We start from the raw sequence: 17,998 nt of genomic DNA on the forward strand, positions 1-17,998 counted from the left end.
TTTATATTTAAATTTATAATTGTCTAGTAAACTGTGGCGTCGTGCTGCTGTTGTGTGTTGAATCATTAATGGCTGGGTCGACCACTGGTGTACCGATGTCTTCTTGGTATGGCGGATACCAAACCGCCACGCCACCGCCTTACTACCCAAAAGCAACTTACGCAACGACCAGTTCCTGCACCGAGGTCTTCAAGTACTACACCACTAAAGCACCGGAGTTTTATAGCACAACTTACGCTGCCCCGAGCCACTACACTGACGCCATGAAGTTTTACTCTGCCCCGAGTTACTACACCACCAAGGCGACGTAGCATGACTACGCATGCTGCCCCATCCTACTACACCGAAGCTCCTAAGTATTACTCTGTTCTCATCTACTTATTGCACCGATTTTCCTAAATACTACTCTGTTCCCAGCTGCTACACCGAGACTCCCGCTGATTACTACTCTGCCCCGATCTACACAACCACAACTGAAGCGGCCAAGTATTACGCTGCCCCGACTCACTTCACAGAAGCTGCTCTGTCGTACTACGTTGAACAGAAATACTACACCGATGCTCCACTTCACTACACCGATGCTCCACTTCACTACACCACGGCCTACGCTACACCACGGCCTACGCTACACCGCAGCCTCCAAGTACTACACCGAAGACGCCGCCTACAACAATGTATGCTGCCTAGTTTACTACACCGAGGCTCCCAAGTACTACATCACTAAGGCGTCGGAATTCTACACGTCTATGCATGCTGCCCCTGCCTACTCCACCGAGGCCCCGCATTACTACAACACTGAAGCGCTCAAGTACTACACTACAACCTGCGCTGCCCCGAGCTACTACACCTACGTCCCGGAGTATTACTGTGCGTAAAAGGAGTCGTAAGAAAAAAGAAGTGCCCGAACTGCAGTGCCCTATCTGTCACCAACTGCATTCCTCATCGTGTAACCGATTCGCAATTATGGGTAAATATTCTTTTTCTATTTGTTAATATGCCTGTTAATATTGAATATTAATGTTTCAATTTATTTACTGTTTAGGCAACTATGGCGTCGAGCTCCTGTTGGGTGTTGTATCGTTGATGGCTGGGTTGACTGCTGGTGTAGCGATGTCTCCTTGGTATGGCGGAAACTGAACCGCAACGCCGCCGCCTTCCTACACAACTAACGCAACAACCAGTTCCTGTGCCGATGTCTTCAAGTACTACACCACCAAAGCACCGGAGTTTTATAGCACAACTTACGCTGCCCCGAGCCACTACACTGATGCCCTGAAGTATTACTCTCCCTGAGTTACTCCTCCATCTAGGCGACGGAGTACTACATGACTACGCATGCTGCCACATCCTACTACACCGAGGCTTCTAAGTATTACTCTGTTCTCAGCTACTTATTGCACCGATTTTCCTAAATGCTACTCTGTTCCCAGCTGCTACACCGAGGCTCCCGCTGATTTCTCTACCAAGACGGTCGAATACTACACCGAAGCGGCAAAGTACTTCTCTGCTCCGATCTACACAACCACAACTGAGGCGACCAAGTATTACGCAGTCCCGACTTGCTACACACAGGCCGCTCTTTCGTGCTACGTTGAACAGAAATACTACACTGATGCTCCAGTCTACTACACCACGACCTACGCTACACCTAGCTTCAACACCGCAGCCCCCAAGTACTACACCGAAGAAGCCGCCTATTACACAACTACGTACGCTGCCTAGTTTACTACATCGACGAATTTAAGTATTGCCCTGCTCCAAACTACCAAACTTAGGTTCATATGTATTGCAATTTTCATGATTATATCACCACTGCTCCGACCTACCTAAGTTCTGAAATATTTATCTGTATTTGTGAAAGATTGCTGAAATACAAGATTGATTTTTAAATCACAAGTGCATGTTTCTATTTTCTCCTTAAATACCTTCTCCTGCTGACAATTGCATGATGTGAGAAAATATTTCTGAGTGGTATATGTAAACTTACAAATAATTGATCTTGCCAAATACACTGATAGAAATTCAAACTCTTACATTTCAATAATATTTAAACTCCCTTTTTTATAAACTCTTGAAACAACCAATAATAATTTTCTCAAAAATTCAAAGTCCACACACCTATTTTTCTGCTAAGTCCAGACTTTTGTTTTTGAAAAAAAATTTAAAAAAATTCCCCTTATACGAGATTTTAAAAAATTTATTGCGAAAAAGATTGATACGAATATTTTGTTGCATACAAAATTTATTTTTATAACATTTCACATACATCATATACATTTTTCCTGTGGCCCCCAGGGGGGGGGGCCTGTCGCTTTCTCTACCGCGATAATAACATGATGCAAGTTATATGCAAGTTATTATTTGTTTGGCGCAGAAAGCTTGTTTTATCTAGCAGTTCTCGACTGTTTCAAACCTGACATTGATCAGGTTGCCTCAGTCGTATACTGCATGATTGAATGAAAACTCAAAAGACAACAGATACAAATTTTTAAAGCAGCATCACGAAATATCACTGGCAGAGCAATTTCATATGGCATGGATGAAAACACAAACATTTTAAAATCAGGAACCTAGATGCAACAGCTCAGCTACAACAGCACAGCAACTTCTGGATTACACTGCAACTGCATGCTGCATACTAAGGCTCAATCTGTCTTCGTCACACCTTTCACCATTTGGCTGCAACAAGGTAACCACCAGCGTTAAAGAAGTGTTTGTTATACCTGTTAAAGAAAAGAAAATTAGTTTCGAGAAACACAACTGTGTACATATGCATACTCATTATAACAAAAGAAAACAAAGAGTAACAGAAAACTACGCAGACTAACAGAATAACTTTGATATCTGATTCAAACTTTCTATAGAGGAAGAGCAAATCGGTCTACTCTCTAGTCATGTTAACTAAATCTGTAGTACTTTAGCAAGACATTTGATCAAAATAATTACTTTTTTCTGTTGCATGAGATGAGACGTACGCCTAAGAAGAGGCAGCATGACACACGAGGCACGCCATTTCGGAAATGTACAGGTACTTCCAAGTCTGAGTTGAATTGGCAAATTAGTTTCAACGTCCAAAATCACCTGTAAATTTTCACATCAACATTTTACATTCAATAACAATAGAAAATTAACAATAAATACCTTTTAATTTTCATCGTGAGGAGCGTGACAGCCAACAACCTACTTCAACTGCGTCTTGGAACAAAATGGCCACTAAGCATCCCTGAAGACACTCGCGCTACCGCTACCTGATGGATATCATTCATTCATCATTGATTCATAGATAAAGACCACTGGTTGATGCTGTGCTATCCTTTTAGCCCTATCCCTACTGACCCCGAGTTCTTGGAGTGCTTGTAGTGCCTCTAGCGGACAAAGTACTGTACTGCACCGAGGCTACGAAGGGTTTTGCAGACGAAGATTGTTTTCCTTCTGTCTTGGTAAAATTCTTTGCTGGCGTTTAATAGTTTTAGGTAATTTTGCCTTAAAAATTTTTATTAAGAAGTCAAATTGTATTAAATTTTGACATTAGCTAATTGAAAAAGCAGAGAAATCAATTGAATCATTGCAATTGATTAGAAGTAAGCAGAGTGTAGAGATGAAAACGTACACTAGAGGGCAGGACAAGTAGTCCAAGATTGGAGAAATCGGAGGAAGGGTAGCAAGAATATTGGCGACAGTTGGCCATGTTAATTCTCTTATGGAGAGCTTCAACCAGTGGTCTTTATCTGTGATTGATTCATTAGTATTTTTCTGAATGTTAAACACGAGCAGTAGGTAACCATTAACTTTTGTTTATTGGATGAATATTGGAATATTTATTGACATATTTCCTTTAGATTCAACATGACTAACTGCTAACTAAATAAATGGATGAATGATATCCACCAGGTAGCGCGACTGCGCGAGTGTCTTCAGGGATTCTTAGCAGCCATTTTGTTCCAAGACGCAGTTGAAGTAGGTTGTTGGCTGTCACGCTCCTCACGATGAAAATTAAAAGGTATTTATTGTTAATTTTCTATTGTTATTGAATGTAAAATGTTGATGTGAAAATTTACAGGTGATTTTGGACGTTGAAACTAATTTGCCAATTCAACTCAGACTTGGAAGTACCTGTACATTTCCGAAATGGCGTGCCTCGTGTGTCATGCTGCCTCTTCTTAGGCGTACGTCTCATCTCATGCAACAGAAAAAAGTAATTATTTTGATCAAATGTCTTGCTAAAGTACTACAGATTTAGTTAACATGACTAGAGAGTAGACCGATTTGCTCTTCCTCTATAGAAAGTTTGAATCAGATATCAAAGTTATTCTGTTAGTCTGCGTAGTTTTCTGTTACTCTTTGTTTTCTTTTGTTATAATGAGTATGCATATGTACACAGTTGTGTTTCTCGAAACTAATTTTCTTTTCTTTAACAGGTATAACAAACACTTCTTTAACGCTGGTGGTTACCTTGTTGCAGCCAAATGGTGAAAGGTGTGACGAAGACCGATTGAGCCTTAGTATGCAGCATGCAGTTGCAGTGTAATCCAGAAGTTGCTGTGCTGTTGTAGCTGAGCTGTTGCATCTAGGTTCCTGATTTTAAAATGTTTGTGTTTTCATCCATGCCATATGAAATTGCTCTGCCAGTGATATTTCGTGATGCTGCTTTAAAAATTTGTATCTGTTGTCTTTTGAGTTTTCATTCAATCATGCAGTATACGACTGAGGCAACCTGATCAATGTCAGGTTTGAAACAGTCGAGAACTGCTAGATAAAACAAGCTTTCTGCGCCAAACAAATAATAACTTGCATATAACTTGCATCATGTTATTATCGCGGTAGAGAAAGCGACAGGCCCCCCCCCCTGGGGGCCACAGGAAAAATGTATATGATGTATGTGAAATGTTATAAAAATAAATTTTGTATGCAACAAAATATTCGTATCAATCTTTTTCGCAATAAATTTTTTAAAATCTCGTATAAGGGGAATTTTTTTAAATTTTTTTTCAAAAACAAAAGTCTGGACTTAGCAGAAAAATAGGTGTGTGGACTTTGAATTTTTGAGAAAATTATTATTGGTTGTTTCAAGAGTTTATAAAAAAGGGAGTTTAAATATTATTGAAATGTAAGAGTTTGAATTTCTATCAGTGTATTTGGCAAGATCAATTATTTGTAAGTTTACATATACCACTCAGAAATATTTTCTCACATCATGCAATTGTCAGCAGGAGAAGGTATTTAAGGAGAAAATAGAAACATGCACTTGTGATTTAAAAATCAATCTTGTATTTCAGCAATCTTTCACAAATACAGATAAATATTTCAGAACTTAGGTAGGTCGGAGCAGTGGTGATATAATCATGAAAATTGCAATACATATGAACCTAAGTTTGGTAGTTTGGAGCAGGGCAATACTTAAATTCGTCGATGTAGTAAACTAGGCAGCGTACGTAGTTGTGTAATAGGCGGCTTCTTCGGTGTAGTACTTGGGGGCTGCGGTGTTGAAGCTAGGTGTAGCGTAGGTCGTGGTGTAGTAGACTGGAGCATCAGTGTAGTATTTCTGTTCAACGTAGCACGAAAGAGCGGCCTGTGTGTAGCAAGTCGGGACTGCGTAATACTTGGTCGCCTCAGTTGTGGTTGTGTAGATCGGGGCAGAGAAGTACTTTGCCGCTTCGGTGTAGTATTCGACCGTCTTGGTGGAGAAATCAGCGGGAGCCTCGGTGTAGCAGCTGGGAACAGAGTAGTATTTAGGAAAATCGGTGCAATAAGTAGCTGAGAACAGAGTAATACTTAGAAGCCTCGGTGTAGTAGGATGTGGCAGCATGCGTAGTCATGTAGTACTCCGTCGCCTAGATGGAGTAGTAACTCAGGGAGAGTAATACTTCAGGGCATCAGTGTAGTGGCTCGGGGCAGCGTAAGTTGTGCTATAAAACTCCGGTGCTTTGGTGGTGTAGTACTTGAAGACATCGACGCAGGAACTGGTTGTTGCGTTAGTTGTGTAGGAAGGCGGCGGCGTTGCGGTTCAGTTTCCGCCATACCAAGGAGACATCGCTACACCAGCAGTCAACCCAGCCATCAACGATACAACACCCAACAGGAGCTCGACGCCATAGTTGCCTAAACAGTAAATAAATTGAAACATTAATATTAAATATTAACAGGCATATTAACAAATAGAAAAAGAATATTTACCCATAATTGCGAATCGGTTACACGATGAGGAATGCAGTTGGTGACAGATAGGGCACTGCAGTTCGGGCACTTCTTTTTTCTTACGACTCCTTTTACGCACAGTAATACTCCGGGACGTAGGTGTAGTAGCTCGGGGCAGCGCAGGTTGTAGTGTAGTACTTGAGCGCTTCAGTGTTGTAGTAATGCGGGGCCTCGGTGGAGTAGGCAGGGGCAGCATGCATAGACGTGTAGAATTCCGACGCCTTAGTGATGTAGTACTTGGGAGCCTCGGTGTAGTAAACTAGGCAGCATACATTGTTGTAGGCGGCGTCTTCGGTGTAGTACTTGGAGGCTGCGGTGTAGCGTAGGCCGTGGTGTAGCGTAGGCCGTGGTGTAGTGAAGTGGAGCATCGGTGTAGTGAAGTGGAGCATCGGTGTAGTATTTCTGTTCAACGTAGTACGACAGAGCAGCTTCTGTGAAGTGAGTCGGGGCAGCGTAATACTTGGCCGCTTCAGTTGTGGTTGTGTAGATCGGGGCAGAGTAGTAATCAGCGGGAGTCTCGGTGTAGCAGCTGGGAACAGAGTAGTATTTAGGAAAATCGGTGCAATAAGTAGATGAGAACAGAGTAATACTTAGGAGCTTCGGTGTAGTAGGATGGGGCAGCATGCGTAGTCATGCTACGTCGCCTTGGTGGTGTAGTAACTCGGGGCAGAGTAAAACTTCATGGCGTCAGTGTAGTGGCTCGGGGCAGCGTAAGTTGTGCTATAAAACTCCGGTGCTTTAGTGGTGTAGTACTTGAAGACCTCGGTGCAGGAACTGGTCGTTGCGTAAGTTGCTTTTGGGTAGTAAGGCGGTGGCGTGGCGGTTTGGTATCCGCCATACCAAGAAGACATCGGTACACCAGTGGTCGACCCAGCCATTAATGATTCAACACACAACAGCAGCACGACGCCACAGTTTACTAGACAATTATAAATTTAAATATAAATATTACATTATAACAAGCACACATAAACAAAAGAAGGATTGATATACCACACTCTTTGTAAAAGACAGAATATTTACCCATAGATGCGAACTGACAGACAGAGCTCTGCAGTTGTTGCCGTGTCGGAGATGCTCCCTCAACTGATTTACCTTCGCCTTTTCTCTCTCGTTTTATACGATTTTTTGATCACCCTCACCTCTTAAGCCTTGTGGCTATTGCAGCTGCTTAAAAATGATGAAACACGTACCGTTCTCACCCAACCTCTACACCACTGATACGTTTTATGTAATGATCTCCGTGACCTTCGAATGTGAAGGAAAGGCGGACTGCCCTTTCCTTTTGCAGGATGAAGTTTCTGGGGATGGGTCTACAACAGCCAATATCAAAATGAAAATGGTTATGTAACACATCCCGTTCTCACCCTTCCTCTTTTTGACAAGTTTTACGTGCCTTTTCTTTTGCAGGTTGTCGTTGCTGGGGATGGGTCTACAACAACCAATATCAAAATGAATACCAAATGGTTATGTAACACATCCCGTTCTCACCCAACCTCTACACCACTGCATGAAACGTTTTACGTGCCTTTCCTTCTGCAGGTTTACGTTGCTGGGGATTGGAATGGGTCTACAACAACCAATGATATAAAAATTAATACCAAATGATTATGGCTTTAAACTCACTTTATACCAATTGAAATTAACAATGGCTCCCAAACTTTTCAGAAGGTTTTCTACCTAATTAAACTTCATCACTTGAATTATTACCACAGTAATAAAAAGAAACATTGGTTGAAATAATTACCAATTTGCAAATATAAATTCCTTGGTTTTGGATGGTTTTGGAAGACAGCTTGCAAATTTGCAATATGGATTGGGCCATTTTATCTGTTGGTCACGAGCACTCTGCAAATCAGTCCCCACAAAAAGTTCAAAAGTTGCCTGAAAATATATAGTCAAGAATGCTAGATCATTAGCTAAATGTTATATTATCTATTTATTAAATAGAGTTTAACCGTCGAAAGTTTAGCCAAGCCACCTTTAAGAATCAAGGCCAATAATATCGATGTGCAACAGGCACAATTTCTTTAAAAAATCACATTCACTAATCTTGTAAAGATCTAGCCAAATTCTCTTAGCTAAAGCCTCTAATTAATTATTTAGCGTTCAACTAAAGATAATGCAAAGCAATACAAACCGGGACGAGCCATAGTACGGGTAACGCTGTAATACATAGCTTTATGATAAATTTTTTTATGTATAAAATGCAATTTGTGTTAAAATCTCGAATAAAGCACATCCGAGTTCGACCTGACAAATCACGAAATGAAACCTGAATGTCCATGATTAAAATTATCACGCCACTTCACAGCACACCTTCTTACCATTATTGGTGCTGTTTTTCTACCAATTGGTTAGCGACCGCGATGGACAGATTGGATGTTCCTCACCAAATCTGACCATCTGATCACCAGACAGTATTTTTAAAAAAGAAAAGAAAAATACCATATCACCTTCTTATTTTCCACCAGTTGACATCTATTTCTGCGACCCCATATTCTCATGGTTATTTTTTACCTGAAAACCATTAACGATTTAGTACTTGGTATGGTATCAGTTGACCCGAATAAATTTCTCTTGGACCTTTTATTAGGGCTTCCCTGATAGATAATTTAAAAGCAGTCTACAATCAACACGAGCAAACAAGACAAAATATTTTGAGAGTAGCTGCAGAACTTAACCACAGGAGTTTGACTCACGTTTTTTTTTTCAGCTGTGATGTCCTCTGCTTCTTTTAAAATTTCCGAATCCGTTAGCTTCATCTGACTGAAGAAGATTTAGACGCTCAGTTCTTCAAAGAGCACTTCCATTTTGGCAATGCTCGACGTCATACAGCGTACCAGTGTGGAAAACTGTTCTACCATAACCAACAATGATATTAGCCATTCGACATTCAACTAAGTATGAATTTAGCGGTACCCACCCCGCTATTAACATCGCCGTTCTTTGCTTCTCCGTTCTTTTCTTCTTCTTGATCAAGAGGTTGCTGGTCTTGATTATCGCGTGCATGGTGGAGACGATCAACACACACAACACAGCTTCTGTCAAACCAAGAACACGAATCATTAGCAGTTGACAAGACGGGTAGCATTCAGAAATATCTACCTTGACGGCGCTATAAACTCTCGAGTCTGCTGATTCAAGAGAATCAGTTTTTGAGCAATAGTACTAACTAAGAGTTTGTACCGCACGGTCTGTTTAATAAGCAATGTTATATAAATATGCATGTTAATCAAGTTGTTACCTTTCATATTTAATTAATGAATAACAATTTATAAAATGAAAGTTTTATGGGTTTTTTTTTACTTGTTTTATTTATTAAACAAACCGTCCGGTACAAACTGCAGCCAGTCAAGCAGGGGGAGACACTGCCCGACTGACTCTACCAGGGAGATTACCCGGCCGTGGTTAAGAGAAACCGGAAAAAGAGCGAAGAGAGCTGAGGAGCAGTTATTATGAGAGCAATGCATCATACTAGGCTTCCGGCTTAGACTCATGACCCTCCAACAGATTTCATCGAATCATGCGCCTTGCAAGTCCCCGTTCGACCAAACATCTCCCTTCCTCCTGGTTGTCGCAGCGAGTGAGTGACCACCGGCGGGCGTTGGTTAGTGGTTAGATAGGGAAAAGGGGCCACTGAAGAAGGGAGCCCAGATATGCACTTGAAATTTATCTACAGCTTCTACATAATTTATTGACGAGTCTTGAATTTCAGCAACTTCTCCTCAGAGTCAGTGTTACCAATGGATCAAGTCTATGGAACGGCAGCAAACGATTCAACTGAAAAAAGAATAGAGACTTTAATTTAAAGTCAATAACTGAACGAAACATCAAGCATTACCTAAACGGCGATACAGGTAGCAAGGGACGACATATCGAAAAAATGCAATCGATAAAATAAGACCGACAGCCATCAGGCAGCATGAACTATTTTACCCAACCGTTCAACAAGCATATACTGCATGGACACCAACATAGACAAATGACACATTTAAGTGTGATGTTAAACTGCAAGTCTGCACAAACTCCATTTCAGAGCATCTCTCAACTGGAAAGGGACTGCAAAACCACTGGACACCAAACAGCAACAACGTAAACAGCTCCAACTGACCATGAACTCCTACAAAGCAAAAGAACATTAATGAAGGAAACAGGGTGTCCCTAAACTATGGACTTGGACAGTCCAAAATGGACTACTAAAATATGGACTTTTTTCAAGAATTTTCCCATACGCTACACCGATATTATTCTTAACTGATAAAGTCTGATACAGCTAATACAGAAAGCCTAAAATAGTATTTTCATGTTAATTTCAAAGTTGCCTTACCTTTTTCCAAAGATAGTTCACCAATCAAAAACGGCCATATTTGGTTGTAGTTTTCATGCCATGGAAATCTGAATTAAAACACCTGAATTAAACAAATAAAAATGGGAATTTAGCATTCAAACCTTTTTTCCCAAGAAACAAAGCTAAGTATTGATTAAGGACTCTTTGCAAAGCTAACATTAAATCGGAACAAATACAAATTCAAGGACATTTGAGTTCTAATGGAATGTATGTTCCATGATGTTCAAATATTATGACCTGCAATTTCCACAATACTATTTCCATTATGACTTTCAAACGAGAAACGACTTATTTAAGTTTAAGCTTTTAAGGTCCTACCCAAAACAAAATAGCAAGCATGCCAAAATCACACTCCCTTAAAAAAATTAAAAAAGAACAGGAAAGTTTATCTTACACAACAGCTTTCTAAACTATAAGTAATTTTATAAATGTAGATTTCTTACAAACCAACATCAACGTAATAAAGATTTTTTACAAGGACTTATTAGTTATTACAGTGAATTTCACCAAACACACAACACAGCCATCTCTCACGCGTGACTGATAGCAGCCATGTTGGGAGTGCAGCATTGCCAACGAGCTAAAAGTTGATTCCTGGGATTAATTAGCATTTGTTTTTTTATTATTTCTTATTTTTTTATTAATTATTTTGTTTATTATTAATTATCACCATACCAAAACTCATTCAAAACTTTCAAGATAAAATCCATCAAAACTTCCACGATAAAATCCAGCTAGCGAGTAAAACCATGGGCATGGATAGAAATGGTTTTTTTTTTACTCGCGCAATATTTCCGCACTATGCCGTGCGATTAAAGGAGATTCTGAAGTTGGTATTCCGTTATTTTTATCTTTCTGTCTCTAACCGCATTGTACTTTAGTGACGATCTTGTTGTATGCAAATTTCAGCGCCACCTCTTGAGTTTCCACCAAACGAATCATCGCACAAGCGAGGACATGATTTTTAGGCTTCGAAACACGTGTGCTGAAACGACATCTTACGGTAGAAATTCGAATTTTTTTAAGCCTACGTAGAGGAAATAAAATACACGAAAGGCGTTCCATATGTTTGGGAAGGAACCAATTACGGTGAAACGTGTTCACCTCCAAGGGTCTCAGGACTCAAAATAAAGAGGGAAAACCCCACATGATACATGCTAGTTATTTTTTGTGACACAAGCAGAAGGTAATGGGTTTTAGGCTAAGATGACCTTGGATATTTTTACACTCCGGTATTGCGAAAAATCATACGCTCTTCCACTTGTTTTTTAACCTAAAAGGAACAAGAAATTATTTGGCTGGTTTGAGACTATCAACATAAAAAATTATAATATTGTCGCTTGTGGAGTCACGCTATAAATTCCAGTCTGTGACCCCATTCGCATTTCAATCCAGTACAATAATTCTTTAAACAGTACTATGAATATAGTCCAATAAAAAGAAGTAATGTAAATGTTTATTTATTTTATTAAAACATAACCATTTCTCCATGTGTTTGGCGAATAAATAAATGTTTGAGCGCGTCTTTTGTTTTATAAGGTAATTCAAATATCTACCACAAGATTATCATTTCACGGGTCGGGGCTCTCCAGCTGTGCGTTGTTCTTGGAATTCCTCTTTTCTTTCAATGCACGATAGTAGATTAAAATGATCCATGTGCAGTAGGCGTTGACCACTGTGCCGAGTATTCGTAATTGGAAATGAGAAGAGAAAAGGATGATATTAGTTATTTGCACTTCATAATAAATCAAATTCTAAGAGTTAAGCTTATTACGTACGTATTCTTAAAAGAATAATTATAAGGTCAAATATTCTAACATCATGGCGGTCAATTGCCATCTCAATCAGAATTAACCAGCAGGCTGTTAATAAAGGTAACAAAAGGGCCTGGTATATGAGCCATGGTAAAAGCAGAATCGGATTGTTATCCTGACAGGCAGCGATATAAAGAAGGATGGTGACACCGATGAAGACAAACGCTGTAACTATCCCAACGATCGAAATACTCTGTTCTGGAATTCAATTATAAAAACAATTTATTATGAAAACCATAACAAAATTTGAGACAATCTCTTCACAAGTAAGTCAGTACCAATTGTTGATGGAGCAGTCGTCAACATCCAAATAAAATTAAAAATAATTCCTAAAAGTCCACCAATCTATTTATAATAGACAGTAGATAGAATGTCTTTAGTTTAGGAAAAATCCTGAAAAATAATAACGACAAGATTGTTATACTACCATAGAATAAACCACGATTCGTTTGGCAGCAGTTTGTAGCGGGTTTGGGTCTAAGCTGGATTGCTCCACAACACTTGTCTCCATTTTTGTGCCGTTGTTTTCAAACTTCAATCTAAATACTGGAAGTTTTACAAAATAAACTGCGGATAACTTGGGAGAACCGGCTATTGTGCAGAGCAGCACGGTTATTGAGTGTTGTCCACGAAGTTCAAGAATCTTCTGTGAGACTGGCAGTGCGAACCTTTTTTCTTATTTATCAGGTAGTACACATCCAGCTCTGGCTCTATGGGAAAAGGGGAAAAACCTTGTGAACCTGTTTTCAATATACTTACAAGGGGAGGTTGAAGGCAGGCCATTTATTTTTATCGGCGATATTTCTTGTGATCAATTCAAATATACGCATTCCTTGCTAAACAGGATCATTTAAGACATACACCTCATTCGATTATAGTTTAAAAATCTTTCATGTTGTCATCATCGGCACAGGTATTAGTCGACTCATCTTAACAGCAGTGTGAATAGTTTGATAAAATCCACCAAACTGTAGAGAATAGATATTGACAATAATTTGAAAATAAGACTCTTGTATGTAATCAGTTCTCTAAAATATTCGCGAATATTTTGGAGGAAAGATTATTTGGCAATAGTGTCAGTACGGGAAGTTTGTTTGGCTTTGGCAATCTTTTCGTGACGCAACCTCATACTTGCGGTTCCGAAAAGAAAGGGAAAAACCCGAGAAAGCGGGAATTGAGGCTTTATATGCCATGGCCGAAGGCAAGGATAGAGTATCCGATTGCCATCCGGGACTCAAATGCTGTGCCCTATTTCAAAAAAAGACTCGCGAAAAGAGAGCATACGAAGAAAGCGGACACAAAATAGTTGAATGCCTTTTAAGAAAAATGTTAAATGAAAAATGTTAACCAAACAGGAAAATATCAATGAGTCGAAATTAGGAACAATTGTTTGAAAAGGAAGGGAAAAACCTATAGGTGTTGTAGTAGTAGTTCCACAAAAGGCACGCAAGAATTTCCCCTCCGGTTACTATTTACCGACAAGAGATTTGGGCAGAATGCCAACAACTGACGTGCAATTGAAAATACCTGTATAAGTTGTAGTGCCGAATGCTGCCCTTTTCTGTCACAACAAATTCTTATTCCTATAAAAAAAAAACTGGAAAACATACAAAATCAAAAAGAAAATAGGTAATGAAAAATGTATAATCCAATCCAATACTAAAATAGAAATTATTAAAAAATTTTATCAAACCATTGCATTATAAGTTTCAGACCATATTCTATCCTGAGTTTCGTTTTAATGAGAAGGGAAAGACTGAAATGGGGAAAAGTTCAAAAGAGGGGCGAGAGTAGGTTCTTTTGATCGTATCCATCAAAGACCAAAGCTTCGTCGAGTTGCTGGACGGATAGCGATGAATGGCTTGCAGTCTGTCCTGAAACCAGAGATTGGGCAAGGAGATCTCGTTGTCCTAGCCAACGTTCGGCTGCAGCACGATCGCTGTCTACTGCTCTACCCCATGAAGCGTGTTCCAGGAGCAAGGCACCGGCTAGAGTGCGAGCCAGGCCGAAAGCGAAATCGCGGGCGACGTATTCCAACTGATCGGGATTCTTCTGGGCGAACGAAATCAATTGGGAACGGTATTTCTCCAATTGAGTGCAACACTCGGCTAGGGACGGGTTGGTTGTCGAGTCGAGAACACCTTGAATCCTCTGGTGAAATGCAACCAACACTTGGCCTTCACTTTTGGCCAATGCTCTGAGTACGTCCAAACTCAAAATGTTTGTAGTTCCTTCCCAGATTGGTGTTACCTAACGTCAAAATCTTTTGATTACAAAAAAAGGAACACGCAAACATAATTAAAGGTATAAAGCGTTACCTGGGCATCACGTAAAATCACGGGGATACCTTAAGAATGGGGAACAACAATATCAGTTCAGATGTCGTGTGAAGAGATAAGTATCGACTATTGAATCTCACCTGTATCTTCCATGTATCCTTGTCCTCCAAAGGATTCTAGCCCTTCCGACACGACTTTCATGCACTGCTTTCCCGTGTACAGTTTCAACAATGGGAGGAGCAGGCGGAGTAATTGTTGCTGTTCGATGGTGGGCGTTCCATTTTCTTCCAAACTGAGTAAACGACCGGCTTCCATGAACAAGGAAAATCCAGCTCGGCATTCCAGTTCCATGTCGGCAAGGGTGCGAACGTGCAGTGGGTGATTGCGAATAAGTTTCCCAAAGGCCACTCGCCTATTGCTGTAATCTCGAGCTAAACTGATAATCCTAAAGAAATTAACATTAAAAATAGATGTAAACGTCAATTTTGCCTATTGAGAATTTTCCTTCATTACTGACCTGCGCATTGCGGAAACGGAAGCAGAAGCGTTGTGCAGTCGAGTGATGTTGAGCATTTGAGAAATGGACGCAACGCCTCGACCTGGTGGACTTATCAACTCCGCAGTCATACCATCCAGCAAAAGCTCACCGGTGGGTAATTGTTTCGTTCCCAATTTCTGTTTCAAGCGCATAAGATGCAAATTGCTTGGCTGGTCCACGTAGACAAGAAACAACGACAATCCTTTGGTACCCTAATGACAAATAACAGTAACATTTTTAGACTGGCTTTTACACATTACAAAAGAACAAGTTTGAAAATACCGAAGTAATTTTGCCAGTAGCAGGATCTACCACTCGAGCTAAAGTCAGGGCGATATCGGCATCCGTTGCAGAACTAAAGAACTTGTAGCCATAAAGCTTGTACATATTTTCCTTGTTTGGATCCTGAATGGCAAGAGTTTCAGTGCCTCCCGCAACGTCAGATCCACCTATTAATTTTACAGCATTGGCCTTTTAAGTTCTATGCATCTTACGAAATGAGACTCAAGCAAAATATTGATGACATACCTCTTTTCTCTGTCATCCATTGACCAGATGTCCAAAACTTCTCTGGGTCTCGCGATGTCAAATTTTTAAAGGATTCACCATGATCTTTTAACCCACTAACCTTGTTTTTCAAAGTTTCAATTTAGACGGATGTGCAACCATTGATTAAAAATACATGTATACATATAGCTAGTAAACTACCTCCAATGTTTTTGCAGCTCCATCTGTCATAGCTAATGGACAGCTATACAATCCAGATGAAGGGGCAAATAGGTAGTTTTTGGACATCTGGATGAGGCGACTAAATCCTTGGTGTTTTGGGTCCCTCTCATAAGCTAGAGCAATCAGTCCCTCTCTAGCAGATATCCTCTTCAGTTCTTTCCACGATTCACAAGTCACTGTGTGGATTATTAATAAGTTTAACAAATGAGTAGAGAAAATATTTCAGAAATGCAGGAATAATATGGCAGACATCAGACAATTTGGTTGCATTTACCAACTTTGTTTTGAGGATTGGCCCAAGCATCTTGAAGCTTCAAATAAGGTGGGCTTAGTTCACACTCTCTGCCCAGCCTATATACACACACAGATGTAGATCAATTTAAAGTGATCTCTATGCGAACAAATTTCTGGTATATACTTGTAGATGTCTGTAGCTACTCGAGCTCCAAACGTTGAGAGCTCATCCTTGACATTGCTGTAAGCCTAAATCCAGACAGTATAGATCTTTAATATCAAGACAAACATCCAAAAGACTGTGATAACTTACTTCAGCTGGCAAAATACGTTGTAGATTCCTTTGTAGGAGTGTGTCACCCTCGAAAGAGTTCTCCAAATGTGGAGCATCTTGTATGAAATTCCCCTCTTTAGCCTTCGAAAACGGAATGTGCGTATTATAATTATTAAAAGAGGTAAAAGATATGCATCGAGTGTGCAATTTGTACGAAACTAACGACGCAATTTTGTTAGGCACAAGTGAAAGCATGTTATGGGTTCTGACGACAAAATTGAAGTTATGATAGCAGACGAACTCGACAAGACGACAACGTTTCAATTTGCCGCTAAAGTTTAATTTGATCTTTTCTTATTACTCTCGCTTCTAGGTTTGCAACCATATTTGTAAAAACTTTATTTAGATTTCAGATATTGTCAAGAAGTAGAATTAATTATCAAACTAGGGGAAATGTGGTACTGTGATGAGAACCTGGCAATAAAAACTGGTTCCGAATTATTACATACATATGTAATTGTAATTCACTACTATCTGGAAACGTGACTACCAACAGAGCAGGCCAACTGAAATGAAGCAATCTAGACGAAAGACTAGTTTGTTCTAATAAATATATTCAGACTTAACGAGAACGTGTGCGGGCAGAAAACCAAATGCAAAAAGAAATGCAAGAAAAACAGCTAGAAAGAATTAATAAAATATAGGAATAGAAAACTAATCTTATTCTTTTACAATCTTTTTTTTTCAATCAACATTTTTCGTTGACTAGCGCTTCCTTCTTCATTCCCGTCACTAGTTCGTGGTAGTAGCTGTAGACCACCAACCATAAGTACGAATAAAGGACTGCCAATAACAAAGATGATGAATAATTAACACAAGTTGGAAATTTTTACACACGAATCGTGGCCAACTGAAAACATACGTACCAATTCCGATAATAACGAGGCCAAAAACGTAAGACATGTCTTGATCATCGCCTGTCACCGCAGAGCTGACACCGACGTAAAACGAGTAGAAAATGGTCACGAACAACGAGATGGACTTTAATACTAGCCAGGGAACTAGGAGCATCGGCTTGCCATTTTTACATGCGGCGACTAGTACAGCAGCGGTGAAGGCGATAACAACAAGCGAACCGATCAAGCGATCGAGGGAAGACAGGAGAATCTCACTTCCTGTAATACAAAAATCAGAGTTAATAGAATTTTTGGTTCAACCGGTTCAACTATACTATACCAATAACATATTCGGAGTTAACAATAGAAATCACTTGAGCCAGACTGAGAGCAAGGCCACCAATTCCACCCAACTGTTTTAATACAACATTAAAAAATAATACAATATAAATTTACCAAAATTATTCAGTGTAAGATATTAGTTAAGTGTTTTTAGTAAGTTACCATGGAAAGGAGTCCTACAATTTTCGTTCCAGTTTGGAGTGACAAACAACAGCAGCATTTTCTCAGTTTATTACAAATCATGTTGCTGTTTGGGAATAAGCGTGATTATGTGCGTTCTCCGTCCTGCAAGCAAGTTAAGAATGAACTGCAAATTTTAATTCCACCCATTTTAACGACTACAGAA

The 17,998-nt window shown here is 39.8% G+C and overlaps 4 protein-coding genes and 3 long non-coding RNA genes across 9 annotated transcripts; 2 read left to right on the forward strand and 5 right to left on the reverse strand.

Annotated features, from left to right (window-relative positions):
* The first annotated feature begins 1,047 nt into the window (after window positions 1-1,047).
* LOC124207872 lies at window positions 1,048-1,896 on the forward strand. The gene is made up of 2 exons (XM_046605509.1): window positions 1,048-1,369; window positions 1,431-1,896. The coding sequence occupies exons 1-2, from the start codon at window positions 1,326-1,328 to the stop codon at window positions 1,720-1,722; spliced, it is 336 nt and encodes a 111-aa protein (XP_046461465.1). The 5' UTR covers window positions 1,048-1,325; the 3' UTR covers window positions 1,723-1,896.
* A 603-nt stretch (window positions 1,897-2,499) lies between these two features.
* Window positions 2,500-3,237, reverse strand: LOC124207873. The gene is made up of 3 exons (XR_006880167.1): window positions 3,142-3,237; window positions 2,947-3,081; window positions 2,500-2,723 (listed from the first exon to the last, which is right to left on the reverse strand). It is a non-coding gene; the product is annotated as an uncharacterized LOC124207873 (long non-coding RNA).
* A 519-nt stretch (window positions 3,238-3,756) lies between these two features.
* LOC124207874 lies at window positions 3,757-4,642 on the forward strand. Its single transcript, XR_006880168.1, has 3 exons — window positions 3,757-4,000; window positions 4,061-4,195; window positions 4,419-4,642. It is a non-coding gene; the product is annotated as an uncharacterized LOC124207874 (long non-coding RNA).
* Window positions 4,643-9,499: 4,857 nt separating this feature from the next.
* LOC124207875 lies at window positions 9,500-11,103 on the reverse strand. Of its 2 annotated transcripts, none has more exons than XR_006880170.1 (4): window positions 10,941-11,103; window positions 10,526-10,607; window positions 10,040-10,318; window positions 9,500-9,978 (listed from the first exon to the last, which is right to left on the reverse strand). It is a non-coding gene; the product is annotated as an uncharacterized LOC124207875 (long non-coding RNA). The 2 variants fall into 2 exon arrangements; XR_006880169.1 differs by having other exon boundaries at window positions 10,990-11,078.
* Window positions 11,104-11,980: 877 nt separating this feature from the next.
* LOC124207880 lies at window positions 11,981-13,932 on the reverse strand. Its single transcript, XM_046605516.1, has 4 exons — window positions 12,788-13,932; window positions 12,639-12,705; window positions 12,325-12,558; window positions 11,981-12,221 (listed from the first exon to the last, which is right to left on the reverse strand). Exons 1-4 carry the CDS (start codon window positions 12,869-12,871, stop codon window positions 12,118-12,120), a joined length of 489 nt encoding a protein of 162 aa, XP_046461472.1. The 5' UTR covers window positions 12,872-13,932; the 3' UTR covers window positions 11,981-12,117.
* A 54-nt stretch (window positions 13,933-13,986) lies between these two features.
* Window positions 13,987-16,715, reverse strand: LOC124207876 (acyl-CoA dehydrogenase family member 11-like). Of its 2 annotated transcripts, XM_046605511.1 has the most exons (10): window positions 16,454-16,715; window positions 16,325-16,389; window positions 16,181-16,257; window positions 15,886-16,082; window positions 15,706-15,805; window positions 15,460-15,626; window positions 15,157-15,389; window positions 14,780-15,084; window positions 14,679-14,707; window positions 13,987-14,610 (listed from the first exon to the last, which is right to left on the reverse strand). In XM_046605511.1, the coding sequence occupies exons 1-10, from the start codon at window positions 16,667-16,669 to the stop codon at window positions 14,134-14,136; spliced, it is 1,866 nt and encodes a 621-aa protein (XP_046461467.1). In that variant the 5' UTR covers window positions 16,670-16,715; the 3' UTR covers window positions 13,987-14,133. The 2 variants fall into 2 exon arrangements, with proteins under 2 accessions (XP_046461467.1, XP_046461468.1); XM_046605512.1 differs by lacking the exon at window positions 16,454-16,715 and having other exon boundaries at window positions 16,185-16,257.
* A 296-nt stretch (window positions 16,716-17,011) lies between these two features.
* On the reverse strand, window positions 17,012-17,967 carry LOC124207879. The gene is made up of 4 exons (XM_046605515.1): window positions 17,815-17,967; window positions 17,651-17,723; window positions 17,341-17,589; window positions 17,012-17,257 (listed from the first exon to the last, which is right to left on the reverse strand). The coding sequence occupies exons 1-4, from the start codon at window positions 17,893-17,895 to the stop codon at window positions 17,163-17,165; spliced, it is 498 nt and encodes a 165-aa protein (XP_046461471.1). The 5' UTR covers window positions 17,896-17,967; the 3' UTR covers window positions 17,012-17,162.
* Window positions 17,968-17,998: the final 31 nt, after the last annotated feature.

Source organism: Daphnia pulex, chromosome 11, assembly GCF_021134715.1.
Source record: "Daphnia pulex isolate KAP4 chromosome 11, ASM2113471v1".
Lineage (NCBI taxonomy): Eukaryota > Metazoa > Arthropoda > Branchiopoda > Diplostraca > Daphniidae > Daphnia > Daphnia pulex.

What these genes read in the sequence shown, in the direction of transcription:
- LOC124207872 (XM_046605509.1), top strand. Translation starts at nt 1,326, where the DNA reads ATGACTACGCATGCTGCCACATCCTACTACACCGAGGCTTCTAA. An exon ending in TACTACACCGAGGCTTCTAA is followed by an intron (nt 1,370 to 1,430) that starts GTATTACTCTGT and finishes CTCTGTTCCCAG; the next exon opens with CTGCTACACCGAGGCTCCCG.
- LOC124207880 (XM_046605516.1), bottom strand. Translation starts at nt 12,871, where the DNA reads ATGGAGACAAGTGTTGTGGAGCAATCCAGCTTAGACCCAAACCCGCTA. An exon ending in GAATCGTGGTTTATTCTATG is followed by an intron (nt 12,706 to 12,787) that starts GTAGTATAACAA and finishes TATTATAAATAG; the next exon opens with ATTGGTGGACTTTTAGGAAT. An exon ending in AATTATTCTTTTAAGAATAC is followed by an intron (nt 12,222 to 12,324) that starts GTACGTAATAAG and finishes TACTCGGCACAG; the next exon opens with TGGTCAACGCCTACTGCACA.
- LOC124207876 (XM_046605511.1), bottom strand. Translation starts at nt 16,669, where the DNA reads ATGCTTTCACTTGTGCCTAACAAAATTGCGTCGTTAGTTTCGTACAAA. An exon ending in AACGTATTTTGCCAGCTGAA is followed by an intron (nt 16,390 to 16,453) that starts GTAAGTTATCAC and finishes GTCTGGATTTAG; the next exon opens with GCTTACAGCAATGTCAAGGA. An exon ending in GAGCTGCAAAAACATTGGAG is followed by an intron (nt 15,806 to 15,885) that starts GTAGTTTACTAG and finishes TTGAAAAACAAG; the next exon opens with GTTAGTGGGTTAAAAGATCA.
- LOC124207879 (XM_046605515.1), bottom strand. Translation starts at nt 17,895, where the DNA reads ATGATTTGTAATAAACTGAGAAAATGCTGCTGTTGTTTGTCACTCCAA. An exon ending in TTGTAGGACTCCTTTCCATG is followed by an intron (nt 17,724 to 17,814) that starts GTAACTTACTAA and finishes GTATTAAAACAG; the next exon opens with TTGGGTGGAATTGGTGGCCT. An exon ending in TAACTCCGAATATGTTATTG is followed by an intron (nt 17,590 to 17,650) that starts GTATAGTATAGT and finishes TTTGTATTACAG; the next exon opens with GAAGTGAGATTCTCCTGTCT.